Here is a 24,605-nt window from a genome sequence, read left to right as displayed (position 1 = left end):
CAGATGCATTTTCCAGCTTTTCTCTGTTCAAGAGGCCTGGCCCATAGCCATGGGATCATGGCAAAATTCCAGAGGGAAAACTTGCAGCCCAGAAGCTATAAACAGCACCGTCCTATAGACATTGGAGAAGGGTGGATGAGGCAGACTCTATTCAAAATAAGAGTTGCTCAATACTCTTGTTTAACCCTCACTGACATTTATTCTCCTCTCAAGAACAGTCACTCGACTTTCAGAATTAAGCAAGCCAGGATTCCAAATTTCTTTCAAAAGACTTTCTAGTTCCCTCTCTATTGTAGAAATCCTTTAATTCTTGTTTGGCTCATATGGATATTTCTTGGGCATATTTCTTGACCAGATGGACACATCTTGGGCAGTGTGTGCAGGGGTGCAGTTGCAGCCTCACCAGTGTCTTCCCATTGCATCGGCACAACCTGCCCTCCACGGGCTGTGTCTCAGCTGACAGATTTTCATTTTCATTTCGCTGTCTCATGTTTGCATCCTGTTGTACCTCCAACCATTCTGTTTCAGTAAATGATCCAGGTGTTCAGAGTGCTCTGCTGTTTCCATCACCTGGAAGCAAATATCCCCATTTGGCCCCCAGCAGAGCACTTCATACTCTGCCCTTTTACTCAGAACAAGGGGATAAGATCTTACACATTCTTCTTTCTTAGTAAATAGAATTCAAATGTCTTTTATTCAATTTTCCACCTTCCTTCAAATCTTTTATTATTTTCTCTCCAAAATGTGTCCCTCAGCACTGCAATATCCTTAATTCAGGTTAGAAGTCTCTGCTTCAATTGCTTATTACCTCCTTTTCAAATACGACTATTTCATTTAGGTTGGATTTTGTGGATTTTTTTTATCTCCAGCTACCTTTCCTGATTTGACAGGTTCTCACAAAATCCTTACTGAGAGATCTGCAGGTTCATATGCCAGTTCTCAACAGGATTTTTGAAAGAGGTTACTCTGGACCCCAACTGCATTGTTTTAATTCACTTCTGTGTCCATCCATGGATGTACTCACATTTCCATTCAAACTTTTTTGTCAGCCAAGGAAAATACAATCCCACATTTTCTATAGTCTTCACTAAAAATGAAGGAGATTTCTTACCTGATATTTATCATATATATAGAGAGATGAACTTTAACCCTAAAGTGGTTCAAAACCTCATCTCTGCCCCATTTTAAACCAGACTCTCATCTTTACTTTTTCTTCTTCTTTCTTATGTATCCAATGACTTGTGTCAGCTTCCTATTCATGGTTTAGTTCTCTTTTACTCTAGAAATTCTCGCTCATTTTGTTTTCTGATATTTAAACAGTAGCTTTCTTTTAGCACAACCCTTCCTCCTACTCCCTCTAAGCTCTCTGCTTTTTGCTAATACTCTTTCTTCAGGCAGTTATTTATCTGTTTGGGTTTCACTCTCTGTACATGATACAGAGGCCCCAATTTTTTCTTTTCTCTTTTTCTTTTTTTTTTTCTCACTTTGAATATGTCATTTTGATCAAAAACCACTAGGAGGAAGCATTCAACAAGTTTTGTTGTCCAGATGCAGATCTCGGTCAATTTTATTAAATTGAAATAGTTTTGAGCAGGAACCAAGGGGCCTGCTGGGTGACAGATCTCCTGGAAAGTGTTGTGTCACATAATTCCTTGAAGAAATGTGTAACTATTCGCCTTCCAGTCAAACTGGTTTCTCTCCTCCTGCTAAAACAGTTTCATGACTCCATCCTCTGAAGAACAGAAACTATTTCTAATTTCTAGGTTAGTTTTCTTGCTGAATATTCAATTTGGTTTTTTAATACTTTTCTCCCTCACTCATATTTTTCCACCTGTTTTATTTACTGAGATCTTCAATGCATCCTCTCAGCTGTTATTTCTAGCTTGAACAAACTAAATCTGAATCTCTTTTCGTAACACAGATTGTTATTTAATGTAGCATTGCTTCTCTGCACTTGATCTGGTTTTAATTCATACAAATTTGTTGAATTACAAAGATCTCTGGCAAATGGGAGGGAAAATGTTGCTTTTCTTTCATGTGCAGTAGGAGTCTCATATCATCCAGCCACATCCATTTGCAGAAGAGCTGAGAAACACTCTACATTATTCACATGATCCCATTAATGATAGTCTCAGTGGTAATAGTCAGTCTAGCTTATGTTACAGGTCCTGTTTTTTTGCTGAAGAAAACAGCTTTTTATTCATTAGCTCCATTAAGTCCTTTTTCTTTTTTCCCGTTTAGCTCTTTTGACTGGCTTGCAAATATTCAAGGCTTTTCCTTACTTTGATTTTCTGTGAAAAAATGCATGTGCTTTAGGTGGTAAAATGAAGTCCACTACAGAGAGGTCCATATGTTTGGGAAATCTCATGTCCTTTGTTGGTCTATTCATTGTTCTATATCAAAGGAACAAACAGAAACATCATGGTTTTGAGCTGGTGTTTCTCATTTATTGTCGAAGGAAAAAGCTCTCAGGCCTCAATTTTTTGTTGTCTCTACTAATAACTTCTTTTAAAATACACAATTTGGGGTAAAATTTGTAAGTGATATACAGTTTATGGAAGAGGAAACTGTTGAAGAGATCAGGCTGTTAATGCACTGCTCTCAGAATAATGACTAAAAGGGGACATACACATAGAATATTGCTCTGTATGACCAAAAAGGGCAGCAATCCATCTAGAAACAAGACTGTATGCCACATAGCCATCACAGGAAACTAGGATTTTAGTATGGACATTGGTAGGATTCAAAACTAGGAGATTCAAAGAAGCAGCAGGAGAATGTGCAATATTATTATTTTCTAAGAGTACATTTTCTAATTGCTGTGCTTATATTCAGAATTTTATCTTTCAAATGGTTGGGACCTTCTTGAGGCTTGGAAGACCTTCTTGGAGCCTTTCACTGTATAGAGGGTTTATAAGAAAGATGGAGAGAGACTTTTTGTCAGGGCCTGTACTGACAGGATGCGGGGCAATGGTTTTAAACTGAAAGAGGGTAGGTTGAGCTTGGACACAAGGAAGATAGTTTTTTACTGTAAGGATTAGAGCATGGTGCTAATAATGCCAGAGTTGTAGGTTCAATTTCAGAATGGGCTATTTGCTGAAGAGTTGGATTTGATGATCCTTGTGGGTCACTTCCACCTCAGAATATTCTGTGAGTCTGTGATTCAAGGCATTGGCACAGGTTGCCCAGAGAAGCTGAGGATGTCCCATCCCTGGAAGTGTTCAAGACCAGGTTGGATGGGACTCTCAGCAACCTGGTCTAGTGCAAGGTGTCCCTGCCCTTGGCAAGGGATTGGAACTAAATGGTCTTTAAGGTCCCTTCCAAATCAAACCATTCTATGATTCTCTGATTAAAGAACATGGCAAGAGAACTGTCTTCCCTAAACAATATCACCTTTACTCAGAAGAGTTTCTGCAAAAGATAAAATTCACCCTAGGGAGTACTTGTCATTTCTTGCACCAACAAATATTTCATTTAGGGTACAAAGTGATCCTGTGCATCTGATCTCCTACACTGGTGGAGCTCTGGCTCAGCTTCAGGGTGGTCTTCCCAGAGAGATGGACGTCAACGAGGCTTGTTTGTAGCTGCCAAACAATAAACTAGTTTTACAATTGAAAAAACCCCTTCCTGACACACAGACTGGCAAAGTTGAGTTACACCACATTTAGGTATGGATGTGTTCAATGCAATCTCCTGGGAGAATACGATGTCAGGACTGTTCAGTGCACCCCCAAACCAACGAGAACGATGCATGTGGCTCATTACTGCTCCTCGATGGATCCTGCCCATCTTGGGAAGCTGACTTCGAACAGGTGGAGCTGGTAAAAACCATCTCACAAGTGCCATGTAGTCAACTCCTCACCTGTGACGGGTCACAAACTGGGAAAGTGGTTAAAAAAAAGTTATTTTAGCCAACTAAATTTAATTTTTAAAATTATTTTGTAGTTTTTAGTTTTATCATTTATTTGAAGGAATAGAGCCCCTGGGTTCCAAAGGCACAGAGCTGTTGACTTCTCTGGTACAACACGTATTCACTGTGCACCTACCTTAAAATCTGAGGGAATATTAATCAAAACTAATTAAAGATGCTGTGATTCCAGGAATGGATAGGTAAGGGAATACCACAGAGGAAATTAAAAGGTACTATAAACATTATTTATTTGCATCAGTCTTCAGACAATATTAACTGAAAACAGAGTCTTGTTATTAGGAGTAATTTACCATTCATAGTAAAAGAGAATTTCTGTCCAGAACCCTCACGATCTGAAGAGGTGAAAAAGACAGAAAAAGAAAGTGACACAAGACAGGACACATAACTACTACAGTTGAGAAAGGGTGTTGAAGAGATAAGAGAACTTGCTGCAGGTTGCAAGCAAAGTGCACAGCAGGTCCCACTCAGTTGCAAAAGCCAAGTTGTTTTCTGGATGAAATCAGTGTGGAGGGAAAAGCCCACCTGAGTTCTGCCAGAACCTGCCAAACCCAACACTGACCGCTCAGCTCCAACCTTGTGGCTAAGAAAAGTAAAAAACATCTTAAACTAATGTGTTTGAAGTTTAAGTAAGAAATTTAAATGTCAGGGGTAATTTATGACTGTGTCTAGTGCCTGACAAAGGAAAATACAACAGTCCTTCGACAGCAAAGTGTATCAGCTGGAAGTATCTCCAAAGTGCATGCAGAAAGCATGAAAGACTGAGTACCGATTGGCCATGTGTTTTTCTGAGAAGCCCAACCTCTGAGGACATGAAGATAGAGGACTTTGTACGGAAAGTGAGGTGAGATGAGAGACCATGAGAAATGAGAGACCATCTGCACAGGTAGTTTCATGAGAAGTAGAATTTATGATTACATCCTTAGTCTCGTGTTAACACCAGACCCAAATGCTTCAACACAGGTTTCCTAATTGCCCACATTAGTCATACTTTGGTTGCTTCTAATCTTTGCAGGAGAGGGAAAGCTGGTTCTCCCATCAGAGAAGCACACGCAGAAGGGGAAAGGCTCCTACCTCCAATTTGCTATGTTTACCTTAGGCCTCATACCATGGCAATGGATGATGCTCACCACAATGAGCAAGGACAGCTCTGATGTGTCCCACATGGAGCTCCCCAGCCTCGGTTTTTAGTGTCTAAGGGAGTAGCTACCAATTTCCTGCCAGTGGAAATGCTTATTTTTGTCTCTCTTCTCTACCACATTGTCAGGAATTAACTTGAACACAAAACTTATCCATTAGGTGAAGTTTGAGGAAAGAATGAAATAAACACAATTTGTTATGGGGTGACTGACAGACAGAGGGCACAGCCGCCTTCACTTCACTGCCAGAGGAAACCAGGTTAAAAAAATAATCTTCACAGACAAAACATAAAGCAAGGTTTTGCTGTGCTCAGTACAACTTCTGTAATACTAGGAGTTGTATTTATTATTTCATTAAACTTCAATAACACAACTACAATAACACACATGCCATGACTTATTCTGTAAATTGATCACATGGGAAGAAGTCCACTATACTGTGGCATATCTGTGGATCATGCAGGGTCTATGTTTGTGGCACATCTGTACCTAAACATTGAAAAAAAAATAAATTAAAAAATCAGCAGCCAATTGCTAAACAGGTTTATAATGAAAGTGTCAATTAGGAATGGAATAAGAGTAAATTTTAGCTCCTTTCCATTCCTCAATTGATGCTAATATTCATTTTCTGTTCTCCAGTAGATCCATTGGTGCTTGGGCTTTTTTCTGCTTCTTGCACCAGGGAAGTGTCAGCAGAGGTCATCTGTCACTGCTGTGAACAGGCTGCAGCACTCAGGTACTGTGGGACCTGCTCTGCAGTGGGATGCCCTCGATTAAACAGATCCAAAACCTTTCTCCAAATATGTAAATATTGAAGAAAACTGGACACAGCAGAGCCAAAGGCCATGATTCACCAGCTACCATAAGTAACTGATACCCACTAACAGACTTCTTTTCACAGGGAGGCTGCCTCAGCTGACACGTATTTACAGTATCATCTTCTGTGAACATTTAAAAACATTCTTAACAACTTTGTCACTGATGAACTATTTAATGTCTGGAGATTGCTGATTACCTGTTATTTCTTCATTCTCAACCACAAGATTGCCACTACTCTCTCTTGTGGCACTGTCATATGATGGAGGAAGGGATACTGAGGACAAAGTTTCAGACTTGTTAGGACTCCTACCATAGTTTGCAGCCATCATAGATGCAATAAGTCCCTCATTCTCTGGAGCAGCCTCTCCCAGAGTGTCAGCACTGCAAGTTCTACGGTGGTACAGGTAAGAAGCCTGTTTTAAGGAGCGTAGGAGCAGGTGACTCCTGTAGGCACGTTGGATGACTGTGGCACAGGCTTCCTCCTGTCTGTGCCTGAGTGTGGTGGATATTGGCTCATAGGACTGTTTTGATGGGTTGGCAGCCATGAACTTCTCCTCCATTTGTACTTTTAGAGTATCCAACTCCCCAGAATCTCCCAACACTCTCTTGGTAAAAGCAAACAAGATATCCAAGCAGTGTATCTTGTCCCCACTGACCAGAGGCAGGTCCATGGCTGTGAGTTCAACTTTGTTTGGTTTTGGTACACGTAAAGGTTCAGCCAGAGCATCTGCAAAATCTGAAAGCGCAGAGAAAGTTATAAATTGAGTTGCCTCAGGATCAAACTTCTCCCAGATTTCATAAAAGATGTCAAAGTCATCTTCCCCTAAAGGCTCTGTACTTTCCTCAGTAGCAACATTGAAGTTCTCCAGAATAACAGCTATATACATGTTTACAACAATGAGAAATGATATAATGATGTAACTTACAAAATATATAATACCTGTGGCAGGTTTACCACATTCACCTACAGTACCATGTATGCTTGGATCACAGTATGGTGGCCCAGTGTTTAAAATAGGGCTGAGAAGAAGATCCCAGCCAGCTGATGTGGTGATTTGGAAGAGACAGAGCATGCTGTTAGCGAAGGTTTGGAAGTTGAACATGTCATCAATGCCATCGTCCATCTTCACATAGGCAAAGTTAGCCATACCAAAAATGGCATAGATGAACATGACCAAGAAAAGCAAGAGGCCAATGTTGAACAGAGCGGGCAGGGACATCATTAAGGCAAAAAGCAGAGTCCGAATTCCTCTGGCAGCCCGGATGAGTCTCAGTATTCGTCCAATCCGAGCCAAGCGAATGACCCTGAAGAGTGTGGGTGGTAAGATATGCTCAAATGCTTTGCCGATGCTAGAAAGCAGTAGGGCTAAAATGGAAAGGATAACAACTGGTTAGAACATCACATTTCTGCTTAAGTGGTAAGTGGGATGGAATGACAATATCGCCACAGTTGGAAAATATCTGAGGTGTGCGTGCTGAGACCCTGCCAGAACAACCTTTTGCAGCAGTTGAGTTGAAAATATAGTTGTAGAAATCATCAATTGATAACTATATTTCTCAGCCAGCAGAAGATCCTTTGCACTAAGGATTGCAAGCACCTTTCTATGCACAACTTAAAATATCTGCATCAGTTGACGCTTGATGACTGATGGTTTTCTTTGACACTGATTGCATGAATACATCAGCAGGTGCAGGTTATGTTCTTACCTTCTATATTTGACTGCCTTCTGGCAGTACTGGCCTTAGGAATAAGTTAAATTGGCAGAAAGGTCAAATTGGCAAAAGAGCTCTTTTTCTTATTTGTCTATTGCAATTCCTTCAAATAAAAGCTAACACATTTTTGGTCATCTTTTCTGTGCTGTTTAACAGTACGAACCTTTGTTTTCAGTCAACAATGCCTGAGTTGGCAGAAACTGAATTCTATAGTCTATAATTTAATTCCAGTCTTCCTATTCTCTATATATTTCAGTTGTCTGCCACAAACAAACATGAAAAAAAGCCAACAATTTGATCTACTTGAAGATTTCTTAGTTGGCATTAAGTGCGTGTCAATGGAATTATCACATAATGTGATACTGCTGTGGTGGGTTTTTCATTCTGTCTTTCAGACTAGGGAGAAAAAACAACCTAAAGAACCATTATGAAAGATTTAATGTAAGAGTTTTCTTTTATATATATATATATGTAAAAAATAGGGGATGAGTGGGATTGGTTATTTTTTTCCTTAAGACTTTTCATTATGACTTACATTTTAATGTCCATTTGAAGTTGATAAATTTTACCTATTTTTTTTCCGTAAGTAGTAATAACTGATTCAGTAAAGAATTTGCCAAACAATTTTACTTACCAACAAGTGACATAATAACAACCACTAAATCAAATATGTTCCAGGCATTTGAGAAATAATATTGCCTCAGAGCCACCAATTTCAGGACACACTCTGCAGTAAAGATGACAACGAAGAGTATATTGATTTTGTTCAGGACATTCGTCTTCATTTCACTTTGCTCATAGGTTTCCACCATCATCATGATCATGTTAAGGCAGATGAGAACCATGATGACAACATCAAAGGTTTGGCATGTTACAATGTCAAAAAGGAACCCTTGGTGTCTGTTCTAGAGGAAAAAAAAATATATATGACATCAGTTATAGAAGTAGGGAGTACTCATCTGTACAGGTTTCCAGCAGCTTCAGGTTTTATGTCACAAAGTCATTTAACTACAGTGAAGTCAGGAGGGATTTGAGAAAGGCAGAACATAAAAATGACATTAAAATTCCCTTCTCATCCTGGAATTTAATCAGTTCCAAGGTGAATGTAAAACCTAACAATATTTATGCAGAGAACTTAATAAATATTTAACCTGTAAAATAATTCAGTCAACTTTTTGGTGTGGAATTGACTTTAGAGCACCGTGTGAGTATCAATGTAAAGACAGTATAAATAATTTACATGCAATATACGAACACATGCACTTTTCAGTGAATTAAATTGCACTTTTGCAGTACATTTTCCTTTTGAAGAACACTGTCTTACCAGTGGTCTCGGAATGGGTTTTTGAGGTTTCTTGGATCCCAACTTTTTCATTGCATTGTAGTATTTTTTCTGTTCTTCTGTCATAAAGATATCTTCCCCACCTAAGTATACAAAGAAATGTCACTGTTATTTGGTGAGAAAGCGGTACTATTGTGCAAAGTCTAAAATTCAAAACACAACCAATATACTTATCTTTTTCTTTTGTTGGTTGAAGTTGTCAATAATAACACCAACAAAGAGGTTCAGGGTAAAGAAGGATCCAAAGACGATGAAGACCACAAAGTAGAGATACATGTACAGATTGTGCTCCATTTCTGGCTGGTCATCTTTCTGAAAGAATAAGAAGCAACTTGAAAATAAACCAATAACAACATGGGCCTAATTCAAAACAATCTTCATATTGCTGATCCTCTCACAAATTGATTCCAGGAGGATCTACGATTTATAATCTTACTACTAACTCTGATAAAATTGGTATGGTTTAAAACTACCTATAGTGCATAACGCCAAATTTTACTCGTATATGACAGTTCTGAAAGGGGACAAAGCTAACAATCATACTGTGACTACTAGATGAATCAGAATTCTAGGACCTTATAGGAACATTATTGCTCAGATGCTGACTACTATCCTGTTTGAATTCAACTTGAACTTTATGAAATGATACACCAAGCAAAACACCTGAGACGTAACTAACCAGAAAATACATCTGGAAATAATAGTACTACAAAGTGTTTATGCTATGAAAACTTGTTAACTTGACTTCTTTTACAATGTTTGTTTATGTAGTTTCTGGCTAAAGCATCGTAGAACACAAAAATTTCATTCTTATTGAATATATTTCCACTGAAAAAATTGTAGAGCATGACCTAGTCTTTGATTAACAGTAAATTAGGTTTACTTTCATTTATTTTCTATTTTCACAGAAACTGATTGTTGTGGATTTTGTTCTGTTTTCTTTTCAAACCTCACCTAAATTTCCACCACTTGCAATTGATTGAGGTCCTAATAAAATCAGTAGAAAGAGTTACTGAATTAAATATTCTTGACATAATTTTCACAAACATTTCAGAAGCACCAGTTCAGCTCCTTCCAATAAGAACAGGAGTTGTAAATTGCTCAGCACTTGAAAAATCAAGCAAACTATTTAGAAGTCAATTTCCAAGCTCTTGCCATGAAAAATCTTGTCCTAGTTATGATGTTGTTTTTTTTCTTTCTTTGCCAAAACTTCTGTGATGGTTATTATGAATAAAAACAAAATCAGAAGAAAAATAAATTTTCATATTGAAGCACAAAGAAAAAAAAAACATTGAAACACAGACAAAAACATTTTAATATATGGTTACTTTTAAAATTCTTTGATTCCTTTAAACTCATGATGAAATTAAAAAAAGCCTCTTCATTTCAAATTCCTTGCTTCCAAAGACATATCACTTTGTTGTGTGTAACATTGGATGATACTTTTGATAAGACAACAAACATGTCTGGCAATATAAAAGGTAGGCAAAATAGTGCTATTGATGTCTCAGAATGTATTTCAAATGGCTGCTTAGCCACAATAGTTTGATTCTTGAGGAAGTTTGGGGTTGTGTTTTGAAGTGGACTTTAAACCATGTCAGTGTAAAACATTCAGGTTTACTCCAAGCTTCAGATTCATAAAAGATGTTTAAAAGTGGCTGGCAAGAAACTCAGCTCCCCTCTAGCTGATGGACATCCAGTCATTAGCAGAGTAAATGTAGCATAAAGTGGTGCTCAGCTGAACAATATAAATATCCAAGGTGAGTCGAAATGTTCTCTAGATCCTTCTGAGCATATCAATTAGATCTCCATTTACCACACAGGGCAGTTGGAGAGGAACTTAAACGGAAACTTTACACTAGGGGAACAACATGGTTGGATCTGAGCTGAAACCCTGCCCCTATTACAACACAGGAGCTTTAGGATTCTATGATTCATTTGCAGATTAAATGTTTACATCAGCTGATAATAAATAATTACTGGAAAGATTTAGCACAGACAACCAGCAGTCGTAGAAGTGCAAAACTAATAATGCATTTGCAGGAAGCAGTGGCATTAGCAAAAAACATGATTTGAGTACAATGACTGACCTCTCGTGAATCTACTGCTGCATACATGATGTCCATCCAACCTTTGAATGTTGCCTAGAGTGAGAGATTATGAAAAATGTGTTGAACCTTGACCACAAAAGTCTTCACATAATTTGTAATATCCAAATGATGCTGACTGGAGCACGAGCTTTTGGTACGATCACACACAAAGAGCACCGAGGTCAGGCCGCTGCTTTATGTGGGGCATTCTCAGCCTCATTAGGAGATGAAAGCTGGCAAGGGTGGGACAGAACATGGTGTTCTAGGATGCTGACAGAGCAAAACTTCATTAGCATGGTACTAAAGGCCTTGCAACCCTCATTGCTGAACAAATCCATATTTCAACGGAACAGGTCAATATTTGTCCCAGATTTTCTTCTGAGATTGACTCCATTTCTCAGGATCGTGAACCTGCTGGAGGCTGAAATAGCTCTTGCCCACCAGATGCTTACTTTGTCATCTGCAAAATCGCAGCAGGGTCTCATTTGTCCCCCTTTTCCCATTTGTGTGCCTGAACAGCCAGTTACATGGAAAGGGCAATCTGTATTATATTTCACTCTTTGCATCACCCACAGAGATAAATTAGGAGCTGACAGAAGGTCAAGCCCATCTGACATGGTGCTGGCTACTGAGGGCAAGCAGCACTTACCACCTGAAGAAGAGCCAGGTAGCCAGAGCCAACATTATCAAAGTTGACTTTGACATTGACCCAGAATATTTTTCCCGTGTTATTGTAATTCTCACAGTCTGATTTGTTTTTGATCATGTCGTTTAATTTGGAATCTTCTTCTGTCAGGTTGACACATTTCCCGAACTTCCCAGCAAAGAGGTTCACTCCCATGATGCTAAAGATGAGCCAGAAGATGAGGCAGACAAGCAGAACATTCATGATGGAAGGGATGGCTCCCAGGAGGGCATTGACAACCACCTTAGATGAAATGGGAGAGGAAAAAACACGCTTCAAAAAAGATGGGCTCAGGTATCAATAATAAGCAGTCAGTCATCTCTGCAAGCAAAAACTGATATTTACCATGTCAATACTAGTCACAGGTGGCAGGGATATCTTGAACAGTGTCCATAGTACCTCTTAGGCTTTAAAATGGATAATTGACACTTTTTGGTTTGCTGTGAGCCCCTACTATGTAAGTATGCTAAAATATGAGTCCATCCTTTTTTTTTTTTACTTTCCCTTGGTTCTGGAGTGGGGGATAGTCCATTGGCTTCTTTGTTTTAAACTTTAATAAGATTAAATTTCTGAAGTATTCATCCATAAGCACTAGTGCAAAGGACTGTATTAAGACTGTCAAAAGTAGTTTTTAAAAGGACCAGTAATAACTCTCCACTAGAATTTTGTTGCAGCTATTATTTTTAGTGGATTAGGATTGTGTTTGGGATCTATAATCATGGGCTAGGTACTTTTTCTGTGGTAGGTGCTGTACAACCACAGAAAATGTCCATGTAGATTTTAAAAGCAAGCTAGGATATGACATTGCTTTATAAAATGGGACAGTATAAGGAAATTATGAGAATATATATTTGAGTTTCACAGTGAAGGCAGTGAACTCAGCTGTCAGGCAGCAAAGAACAACTTGATGGACCAGCAGAAAAATTAAAAAGCTTTGTGAAGATTTTGGAGACCATGTCACACACATTCTGCATAGCAAGACAGAAAGTATGATGTCATCTGTTTCAAAATTGACTCCAGACATGGAAATTTTGATACTTTCTGTTAATTAATTTAATGCCATTTCTCTCTGTCTTTACAGTGACATGATTGCAAGAAGAAAGCTTTCAGTCACACTTCCAGAAAATATCCAAAAGCAATCTATGTCTCAGCTGCCTTGAGTCTGCATTCCATAGAATGAATTGTTGGAAAGCATCTTAAAGATCATCTTGTTCCACCCCTCTGCCATGGGCATGGACACCTTCCACTAGCCCAGGTTGCTCCAAGCCCCGTCCAACCTGGCCTTGGACACTTCCAGGGATGGGGCAGCCACAGCCTCTCTGGGCAACCTGTGCCAGGGCCTCACAGGAAACAACTGCTTCCTATATCTATTTTAAATCTCTGAGTTTTTAACCATTCCGTATGTACATGCGTGACAGTGATGCCATATGTATTTCTATCATCTGTTTTCATGTGCCAGAGAACATTCTGTAGACCAGACTTTTGCCCAAAATACCATTGTGGTTGTCCTACTCTTTCCCATTGCAGTGTACAGATGTGTTTTATCATATGACAATGGGAATCCCTCTCTGCATTTGCACAATGGTAGATCTGTAAGCAAATGTAATTAATGTCCAGCAGCATCACATTGTTCCAGGTGCTCCTTTGATGGAACCCCACCCCCATCAAATATTCTACATACTAGCACTCTTGATTTGTGAAACAAGTCTATTTGAAACAACAATTTGAGCAAAGCACCTTCTAATAGTCTTAAGTGTTTGTAAATCAATCCAGTAAAAACTTGCAGAAGGGAAGTGACTCTTTCCTCTGAGTTAGCTTTCCATGAGACTTCAGAAATGAGAATAGTGCTCATAGTTCTTATTCTCTGCTTGATTTTTGTCTATCTCGGTAAGACAGGAACACAAGAATGACTAAGCAGCAATGGAACAAAATTCCATCTAGGCTAGTTTTAGTTTCAACAGCACTTAGGATCCATCACTCCAGGAAAGTGCATAAGGAACATCCAAGTACAGAAGAGCACAAGCAAGGGCCTCTTTAAAAATTCATTTTACAGTTCCTATATGGAACTCAGGGTAGACATGTGAACTTCATAAAGACACAGCCATGAGTAACAAACCTGTTATGTTTGTTATCTGAAAAGCTCTGAAGGTCTAACTTTTAATCAGTCTTACCCTCATTCCCTCAAACCGTGACAATGCTCTTAAGGGTCTCAGAGCTCGGAGAGTCCTAAGAGATTTCATTGGGCCAAACGAACTGCCAAAGAGATTTATCAAAGAGACCTGAGTGGGAAGACAAAAGAAAATATTAACAATGTCCTGTCATCTGTTTCCTTTATTTTCAATTTTAAAAAAAAACCCAACAAACAAACCCAAATCTCCCCGCAGTTTCCATGCTTGGAGTGCGATATCCCGACACCATCACTACAGGAAGTAAGAGTACTGTGTGAAATTTACATCCAGAAAATAATCAGGCACCAAAAGCAAAACTTACATCTACAATAAGAAAGTCCAGCCAGCACCAGGCATTGGTGAAATACTTCTTGAAGCCATAAGCCACCCATTTCAGAAGCATCTCCAGAACAAAGATGAAAGTGAAAATTTTGTCAAGAAATGCCAGTATCATTTGAATTCTGACTCTCTTCTGTAAATGGATGTCTTCAAATGCCTTAAATCATAATATATAGACAAATGGTAGAAGTCGGAAATGAACCTTATAAAATCAAAGTCAAGCAACATTAAGACCTCTTTATCATTCAATATGTTTCAACACAGATCTAAACACCATGTGTTACTCATATGTCAGCTGATAAAAGTATAATTCTCCGTGCCCCTTCTCTTTCTTTTTCTCTGTATAGTACAGCCCTGTGGATGCACCCATCATGCACAATGAAAGCCTGGGACAGTATATATTTTTAGAAATTTAATAAGAAATTTATATGTTTAAGAGAACTAAGTAGTTTTTTCCCCCAAAGTATTAAGAGTCACTTGTTTGTTTTAATGGTATGAAAACTCCTTAATATTTCACAAATGTGACACAACTTCCTGAGAAAAATCCAATATACAGCCAGAATAGAAACAGCTTCTGAGATTTATGTATTTTTAGCTTTGCTCATGCTCTCTTATAATTTTTAATAATATGAATAATAGATTTGCAATAATTAAAATAGTGAATGACTGCTGTTGAAGCCTCTTCTGTTTTCTCCTTATGAATTCAAAGATATTCACTGCATTTGTTACTAAAAACATCTCTGATTAAAGCCAGAAATCCTTCTAAATAGATACACGAGACTGTGCTGAAATGCAAGAAACGTGAAACACTTACCAGGGCTCCACTGCTCAGAAGAATCATGAATATGATAAAGGATTCAAACCAAGAGTGTTCAACAATCTGGTAGCAGGTTTTCCTCAGGTTCCACCATGTTTCTCCTCCAAAGTTTGCAGCACTACCCACACAACAACGAAAGTGTCGAGCACAACCTGAAAGTGAGAGACAGCAATGAGCATGTGGAAGGAATGTACATGAATGTGAAGGGTTGCTCAAGAAAACTTCTGTCAACAGCCACAGTAACTGCATCGTTGCTTGTTGTTTTCCCTGTTTTTCCATGAAAAGAAAAAAATTAGGAGATGTAGTTTAACTTGCCTTGTAGCTCCTACTTATACATCCGTAAAGTAGGTGGAGCCCCTTTGGACAACTTCCCATTATTTCAAGATATTTCTGAGACACTGGACAGGCTCTCACTGATCTGATGCTTGGGTACACAAAACTTCAGGGCCACAGGAAGAGTCTTGATGTTAAAAAAAGCCCCTCTCACTTTCTGCACACTGTTCGGAAAGCAGAGATGAGATGCCCCAGAACAAAAAGGCTTGGAAACAGGGGGTAAACAGTTGTCTTCAATATTGCAGCATATACCATGCCTTGAGAGGTCTGTTCATCTATTCATTTACTTCCAAATGTATGGAGTGGTTGATTTTATATAATATAACCTGCAAATATATGTTATATTCTAGCTGATACATAGGCTTCATAAAAGGACACCTCTCCTTTCCAGCTCACCAGATTCCTTCTCACAGCAGACAATGATGCCAGAGCCTCCTAATATTTCCTGATCACCTCTTTACAAAATCCTGGGTTTGATTACTTATTAGTTTTTCCGAGAATCTACTCACTTTGGCTAACTTTTTCCTTTCCACATTCTCTGCATTAATTCATGTTTTCACTATGGCAAACAACGTCAGTCAGAAGGCTTCTGTCATTTCCAAACACAGTAAAAATAATATATACATGTGTCATATTTATATATGAAATCTTATACACATAGTCTTAACATCGCATATATAACTCGTGTATATTATAGGCCATAATACACACAAAAAATTCTGATTATTTTTATTTCAATAATCCCCAGTAATGTGGATCTGGAATGTGAGATGAGGCAGGGAATAGCACTTGCACAAGACAAGGACTGTGGGGAGGGGTGAAATCTGTGTAAGGTACAGACTTGCTGCACCTTCAGTTGACTTCTCTAGTGGTTTGGCCACTGCAGGCACATTCCAGCTGGGAACCTCAGAGGACAAAACAAGGCATTTCACATTTCTTCTCTGGAGCAGGGCAAGAAAATATAGAATCTTTATTTCTTTTTTTTTTTCTAACGGGCATAATATTATGAAAGCTACGTGCAATTATGTGTTAGGGTAGGAAGAAATCATAAAAGTACTGAACACGTCCAGTGCGAAGCGTGATGTTGTGTGATGATTTGAGAAGAGATTCTCAGTTTATTGAATGATCTTTAAGGACCCTTCCAACCCAAACCATTATTATCCCTGTGGCCACTGCCAGGTGAGACCTGATCACATACACTTCTCTTACATTAAACCCCCAGAGTGACTCAGTTGCTGTCCAACAAAGTCAAATTCATCACAGCTCACTATAATAATCCCATTTTTTGGAATGGAGTCTATGCCATTGTCCAAGTCCCCTTTGGAAGCAATTTGCTTTAAGGGGAAAGGGTTTTAGTTTTCAGGTCTCTCAATCACTGTGTTGAATAGAAAGGGACAACTATTTAACCACTTTCCAGATAACTAAAATTAACTAAAATTAAATAGGCTCAACATCATTAGAGAAACGTGTTGGGTGTTAATCCTCCTCACTTTTCAGCAGTGAAGCCACAGGAATCTTACCGTCTGGAAAACATTGTTCTGGAGTCTTGAAGTCTTCAGAAAATTCCGGAATCTGCCTCAAAACATCCTCAGGATTTTTCAGATCCACTGTGCTGCCTTCAGAAGAGCTGACACTGTCAAACTACCAAATGAAGTAATATCAGATATTGTTTCTTTCTACATTCAGCTTCAAATGAATAAATTCATCCATGAACAAATAAAACTAGAATGAAAACCTGGCTATGTACTAATATTACAGGTAGTGTTGGTAATGGAATAAACTTTGTGATTTTAAAAGCATATGAGCTTAGAAGTACCAATAGGTGCATCTAAATAGAGGCCAAAGCTTTGTAATTACAATATCTATCTACATGAACCCGAGGTAACTGCCTAATCAGCTGGTAAATCGAAAAGCTTTTAGATTGCATATTAGGGCATGGAGTCCTCAAAGCAGGATAAACTACTTGGACTGAACCCATGAAATCATAGAAAGATGCATTCAAACAGGAGAATCAGATAAACATATCTGCTATTGTGTCAGGCACCGAGCATCCAAGGCAGCATTTATGAAGTAGGAACCCGGAATCATACCCTATATTTTCAGTTATAAAGCTTTTTACCATCCCATTATCTCATATACAATGTTTGATGAGCCAGCAGTTTGTTACAAATTACTTTATGCTTTTTTTCTTTCATGTTTGCATAATGCTGTTTTTTACTTCTTTGAAGGTATTCTATATTACAAATTACTCCAAAAATATTGTAAATTAATAACTACCATCTTCAATGACATAGAGAGAAACTCATTTCAATCATTATATTTCTTGAAACATACATTACTTAGGACACAGGCAGACTTGATGGAATTTCCCACTTGCAAGCTTATCTCTCTTTTCATACCTTTTTTTTTTTTTAAATCCTCCTCTTCTTTTTTTTGTGGACTCAGAATTTAATAAATGGAAAGTAGCAGAGAGAATGTTATAAATTATTTATAATTACTACAAAACAATTTTGCAGCTCAGACCTGCTTCTGGCACTATTCTCCACTCCAGTAAATCCTTGAACAGGAACATTCCTGTGCTTGACCAGTATTGGAAAGTCAAGCTGAGAAACAATTTCTACCTCTTTTTGTTCTGGTGATGATGGTTCACCCTTCCTCTCTTTTCCTGGGTAAAGCACGCTGAATTCCTCAGAGGAAAATCCTGATCCTTTGCTCCAGCTGCCTGAATTTTTCGCTCTTTCTCCCCTTTGCCTCAGGTGATTTTCATCCTGAAAATAATCTGTGGATTAGAGGGAGTTTCTTTCCATTTTTAGGAGGGGAACAAGTCAGAGGGGAAAGAAAGATAAGATATGCATTGCTCTTAAAGTGGGACTCTCCAGACAAAAGTCATAATATAGGATCATTTTGAGTCTGATAGAGAAAGGGAAATTTTTCCCAACAGACATGCAGCAAATTAAGGAATTTTAGTGATCTATTCAGAAGTTAAGTGAGAATATTTGCATAGGAATTAAGATGGAAACTTAAGGTGGGAAATCTTGAAACCAGGATGGCAATTATGGTTAAAATAGAACTGAAAAATCCATAGAGCACAAAGAAATAGGGTAATATATGCTGTCATATCAGAAATATGACCTTAGTAGAACTACTCCATACTTAATCTTAGTAATTTCTAATAATTACTACACACAGCGAGGACAAATACCAAGTAAGGCCCAGAGTTATAAATTAATATTATGAGTCCATGATCATGTTCTTTATGCAGAATATGTACTTTTGCTCTTTTATGTACATAATACCAAAACAGTTGACATTATTCACATAATGTTTTATATAAAAAAATCCAAGTTCACCAAGGACTGCCACAATTACCTATGGCAGTACCTATGTAAGTACCTGTGTGCACCATAACATCGCTTAGGAATCGCTGCAGCACACTCAAGAATTTATGCTCTTCATTTTAAGAACATGAAAGAATCTTGATTTTTTAAGAGGCTCCAAGTGGTGATTTACCCTCACTCTAAATATTTGTACTTTTGGTTCTATTTCAAAATTTTGTAACTCTCTGGAAAAGGATTAACATATTCCATCCTGTTCTGCTAGAGACCATCTTCTACCATGTGTGCATCCCTCTTTCTCTGTAGAGATATATATATACAATTCTACTGTTCCAACACAAATATAGGAATTCCTTACCTGTTTGCTGTATTCTGTGTCCGTAAATGAGCTCAGTTTATCATCATCCTCAAAACCCTCACTCGTGTTCTCCTCCTCAGCAATAGGGACACAAACAACTATGTTGGGATTGTTAACAAAATCTTCAAGACCTGAGCATTTGTCCCCATTTTTCTCAATCCATTCATTGTTGTAATTCTCTTTACGGTTTTTTATTTCTTCAACCTTGAACCCAAGTGATTTCTGTGCAGTCAATTTGATTTTCTTCCTCTGTGCTTTCTTTAAATGCCTGAGCTTTGCACAACAGGTGTCCCACGTCTTGCTCTTGACAAAGTGAAATCCCTTGTGGATCCGAGCGAAGGCAATCCGGAGATTGTTCATCTCTCCATCATCCTCTGTTGTCTGGAGACTGTCAGCACTGAAGGAACTCAGCAGTAGGGCAATGAAAAGGTTGAGAACCTGAAAGTCATTAATTAAAAAATTAAAATTCTGGAGAGTAGAATTCAGATTTCTGAATTCTAACTTTGAAGAACACAGATACTACCAAAGGTCAGTTATACTGAACAAATCAAAACAAGGTCACAAGGAAATGACAATGACAGATCACACTGTGTTTGGTGAAATCAAATTCTCTTTCAGAAATGTCAGTTCCCATGCCCCTCTTTCCCAAAAGAGTTATTTAACATACAAGAGAAAACAGATCTGTGCATGCCAAATGCATTATGTGGCCAAAGCAACTTTTCAAAGGTTAAAATATTAACACAGACTACTGTTATGGCTTGTCAGTTTAATAACTTTTCTTCATTCTTCAAATTCGAATTAAATCAGGCCTCTGTGGAGTTACCTAAAAATTATGTAGGATCCAGCTCAGGCCCAGAAGTTCCATCAAATCTGCCACACTATCACAAAAATCAAAACCAAGAGAAGCTTGAAGAGAGGTTTCCTTCCCATTTTTGAGTACACTTAAAGAGAAGAATTTATAAACCTCAGTTTGTTTTATGTTTGTTTGGTTTTAAGGGAATGTAAGAATTTAATTTTTTCCCTAATGTTCTTTATTTCCCTAATGTACCTTAATTTTTATCATGTCAGAGCTGGTAGATAGCAGCCCTGAGTTACCCAAAGACCACAGGCAGTGGAGGATATTAGCCCTTCAGAGATCAGTTCATCCCATCTGTCTTAGGCTGGAATAAATTTCATTGTTGGATACCTTTCTGTTCCTTGGGACAAAAAGGACAGCCTAGACAAAGAGTGCAGGCTAAACACTTCATTGCTTCACACTTAACGTTATGTGGTATGAATATCACTCATTTCATCACTGATATCAATCCTTGCAGTGTGGAACACACGGGATATTAAACCCAGATATTTGTGATTCAGCCACAGAACAGATATTTCCCATAAAGGGCTGCCTAAAATTAATTATTTTTAGCAATTTTTTTTCTAATTAAGAGAATTTTGGTATATGAATGATACTAAGAAGGACATGAAAAACAAAGCTGCTACAATAAGGTATTTATGATTTGGACATTAAGAAATGACAGAACAGGACCAGAAAGGCAGGCTGTCCCTCATGCCCCAGCCCAGTGTGTGAGGTTGTGTAGGTTTGCCATAGCACAATCTAGCTCTTGGGTATAAATGTACTTGGAAGTGACTAAGAAAATCCTGATTCCAGTGGTAGGAGTGTAGATTCTGCCATTTGCTGATAAAGAATTCAAGACTTGCATGAGCTCTTACTAAAAAAAAATTAAAATTGATTTACAGAGGGGCTTAAGCACTTGGCTTAATTAATTCAAGCAGGTAAGCCATAAGCCTCACTGATTATTTACATCCAAATCCCAAGATGTGAAAGAACACATTATAGCCTGTATTATATTTACTGCAAAGATATTCCTCCTCACATTGCCACATGAAAAGGTCAAGTGATGCTGTGTGCAAAGCACACAAAATGGGAAAATATAGACAATGGCTCGAAGGTGAAAGGCAAAGGAGGCTTTTGCAGACTACAACACACAGGTAACTTTTACACCTGTGTTTAGGGAAGCTACCTTTTGTTGACAAAACAGCAGTTACCTAGATTCTACCATAGGCAGGATGAAGAGAAGAAAATATTGGAAAACTTACCACTAAATTTCCTATCACCATGACCAGCAGAAAGACAAAAAGACACAGTGGTGGTTCAGCAACCACCATGCAGCCCCACATGGTCTCAATCCATTCTCCACACAAAATTCGGAAAACGACGAGGAATGAATGGAAAACGTCCATCATGTGCCAACGTGGCTTGCAGTCTTCGCTTATTCTAGTGCAGTTGAGCCTATAACTTTTCCCAAAAAGTTGCACCCCTACTATGGCAAAAATGAAAATGATGATTCCCAGGACGAGGGTCAGATTACTCAGTGCTCCCAGGGAGTTACAAATGATTTTAATTAGAGTGTTTAAAGTTGGCCAGGACTTTGCCAGTTTGAAGACCCTTAGCTGTGTAGCAACATAAAACATAGTGTTAGACATTGGTAGAGATAACCCATCATTACACCATGCAAATCCTGCAACAACCAAATTAGAGGTATTCTGAAATATTCTAGCAGTGCAATATTTGTGGCACGTGTGACATTAATATTTCTAAAAAGCATTTATAGATTTTTTTTTTTTCTACTGCGCAACAATGCAAACATAAATTAATCACCCCATAAAGGACCAGGCACACTCGAGTCCCTAATAAGTATTTGGCCCACACAGGCAGGTGTCCATACAATGCTCTTGATGTAGAATATGGTGCCTAACTTACATGTAACACAAAGGACTAAAAGTTGGGGGTCTGGCTGCTGTAGCACTATGAGTCTGTCTTTTGGTAAAGCAATTTAAATCCATCCATGGTACATGATATGGATACCTTAATATCCTTTCACATCTGTCTTTATGTATTGGTTTTTTTCTATTTGTACTCTTGACACTCTTTTCCTAATTTCTTATGCTTGTTTTGATATTTTTACAGCAGTTTTATAACGCATCCACTCTGGAATACCTTTTCATTTGAGTATTTCTTAGTATATTCAAAAGAAGCATATATATCCTTAAACTCTGACTCTAACATCACAAGGAGTTTAAGAATGTGTTTCTTATTCTTAATGGCAAGAGAGAAAAAAAATTAATTGAAAAAAAGTAAAATTCTTGTCTCCTAACTGCAGACAACAGAAAGTGTTCTCTATTAAATACACAAAATTAAGTGTCATACAAGTGAGCAAGTGTGAAACATTACCAGTCTGAAGGATCGTAAAACTGACAGGGTTCCTCCTCTTCGCCTTTCCTTCCGGTTTTTGCTTCTGGGCAAACTCAGTTCAATTAAACTCAATGTGACAATTACACTGTCAAAAATATTCCAGGGCTGCTGAAAATAATAATAGGGATCTAGTGCGATGATTTTTAAGATCATTTCTGCCGTGAAGATTCCTGTAAAAACCTGTGACAAAGAAACAGCAGCATCAGCCTAAAAGTAGCCACGACTTTATCTTATCTTTAGTTTATTTTTCCCTCAAATAATATTCATGGATGGGTTAATAAAACCCATTTTTATGAAGTCCTAATGCGCTTTTAAGTAAAAGGGGAGGGTTGTTTTCTGCCTTCTTGGGATCATGTCAAAGTGCATAAATAAAAAAACAAAAAATCAGGGAATTGTCTATATTAGAAACAAAGCTTATAAATGCAGAGTTTGCTAATTTTTACTGTTGCTCTTTATGTCTCAAGGGAAAACAACCATCAATCAATCAATCAATCCTATAAAATGTTGCGTAGCTGAGAAATTACTTACCAAGTTGCCTACTTTAAGCATGAATTTAAAAGTATCTGACATATTATTGTGCTCCAGTGCCATGAACAAAGTGTTCATCACAATGCAAACAGTGATAGCGAGATCAAAAAAAGGATCCTTTATGAAAGCAGCCACTTTTTTCTTGATTCTCAACCAAAGTGGACAACAGTCCCAAATCAGATACTTTAAAGCAAGATTCTTTAGGCGTGGTGGGCATCTCTGCTGAGCTTCTTCATGTTCTAAATGCAAAAGAAAACCCCACCATCATTAAGTAGTTACCACTGAGCAAGATGGTGAAATAACAACTTAAAGCATTCAAAAGACCAGAGAAGAAGAAGTAAACCTCTCAACTCTCACAGAGCCCAAAGTTTCCCTGCACTTTCTGGCATTCATTTAATCACTACATCAGTTGATAAATGTGAAGATAAATATTCAGAGAAATTCAGATTCCAAATGCATTCATGAGCACTTCCTTCAAAAGCCTTCGGTAGGGGTTTTATTTGTCTTAGTCTCAGACTGGTACTACAATCATCTGACTAAATGCAGACTTTTGTGATGCAGAGGCTTCTCACTCTCTTGTAGGACAGTAGCGTGGCTACAGCACTTCCCACCTTGTCCTCACGGAGATGTCTGGGACATCAGCTGTGTCACACCCAACAACACTTTGTCTCCTTTGACTCTCGAGGGAGTTTTGAGAGTCTATGGCAGACAAAAGAATCCTGACTGTAGGTGAGGCAAATCCAAGCTATGGTGCCTGAAATTTGGCTTTAGGCCACTTCTGTAGGAAAGGTCACACTTACCATTTTCCACACCTCTCCATTTTCCATAAATAAAACTTGGGACAGAAGCTGTTCTGTCTTTGTCACTTGCATCTTTTTGATCAAATATAAGTCTCATAGCCTTTCCTTCTTCATCATCAGTATTAACGAAGTCCTTCAAAACACTTGTGATCCAGCTTAAGTCCTTTTCAAATTCATTGAAAAACTGGAGCTGACTTAGTGCAAGCCCAGTAGGAATTAGTAATCCGGTTTTCAAAGACCTGAAAACTTTTCAGATATCAAATGAACTGGATTTGACTGATATTCTTTTCTTAGTTTGACCTGTCCTTTTTTCTTCCCTCCGTTTAGTTTTCATTCCTTCTCTAGGCTCAAATCCCAGATTCTACTCTACCATGCTTGTTCCAGTTTGATCACCTTTACTCAGCCTTCACTCCAGGTCTAGCTCATCTTCCATTCTCCTGCATCACTTGACTTTTTCTTTATGAATACATTGTGGATCCAGCAGAACTGGTGTTTAGGTCCCAGTAAAGATCCTTTCTGATGCCTGTTCTCAGGTTAATATGCAGCCACTTAGAGCTGTAAGTCCTGTTGCATCCCAGTTCACAGCTGAAACTGTGCAACAAAACCCAGATCTTTGGTGAATTACACTGCAAAGCAAAACTCAACTGGATGTGTTCCAGCTGTGATTCTCCTGAGAAAATGTTTTTAAAAAAATTAAGAAAAGAGACCTCCCTGCCACAGGGTACCCCCCCTGCTAAATCCCATACTTGTGGTCCAAAAGCTGGTGGTAGAGCTCCTCAACAGGGACAAAACAAAACAAAACAAAACACCATCCCGAACAACTTGAACTGGAATTTTTCAGGAAGATCTACAACAAAACCATCAGTCATCAAAAGTACTGTCATTGATTAACCCCCCCCCAAAAAAAAAAATTCACATGGAAAGGTAAGTTAAAGGAATAAAAAAATTGTGAGGT

General features: G+C 38.3%; 1 protein-coding gene across 1 annotated transcript in view; it reads right to left on the bottom strand.

Annotated features, from left to right (window-relative positions):
• Positions 1-6,053: 6,053 nt before the first annotated feature.
• LOC120323146 (sodium channel protein type 5 subunit alpha-like) overlaps positions 6,054-24,605 on the bottom strand; it is a 33,033-nt gene continuing 14,481 nt past the window's right edge. Inside the window, exons 13-27 of the mRNA XM_039380734.1 lie at positions 22,851-23,089; positions 22,302-22,502; positions 21,167-21,520; positions 19,067-19,504; positions 17,995-18,141; positions 16,894-17,014; positions 15,038-15,192; positions 14,207-14,380; positions 13,888-13,995; positions 11,681-11,959; positions 11,032-11,085; positions 9,112-9,253; positions 8,924-9,024; positions 8,234-8,504; positions 6,054-7,252 (exon numbers count right to left, since the gene is read on the bottom strand). Coding sequence (XP_039236668.1) covers positions 6,054-7,252; positions 8,234-8,504; positions 8,924-9,024; positions 9,112-9,253; positions 11,032-11,085; positions 11,681-11,959; positions 13,888-13,995; positions 14,207-14,380; positions 15,038-15,192; positions 16,894-17,014; positions 17,995-18,141; positions 19,067-19,504; positions 21,167-21,520; positions 22,302-22,502; positions 22,851-23,089 — 3,983 coding nt within the window. The remainder of the gene's footprint in view (positions 7,253-8,233; positions 8,505-8,923; positions 9,025-9,111; positions 9,254-11,031; positions 11,086-11,680; positions 11,960-13,887; positions 13,996-14,206; positions 14,381-15,037; positions 15,193-16,893; positions 17,015-17,994; positions 18,142-19,066; positions 19,505-21,166; positions 21,521-22,301; positions 22,503-22,850; positions 23,090-24,605) is intronic.

This window comes from Pipra filicauda, unplaced genomic scaffold (assembly GCF_003945595.2).
Source record: "Pipra filicauda isolate LSUMZ 115617 unplaced genomic scaffold, ASM394559v2 scaffold1_size10287979_pilon, whole genome shotgun sequence".
In the NCBI taxonomy this organism is placed as follows: domain Eukaryota; kingdom Metazoa; phylum Chordata; class Aves; order Passeriformes; family Pipridae; genus Pipra; species Pipra filicauda.
This window is presented reverse-complemented; position numbering and strand designations above follow the sequence as displayed.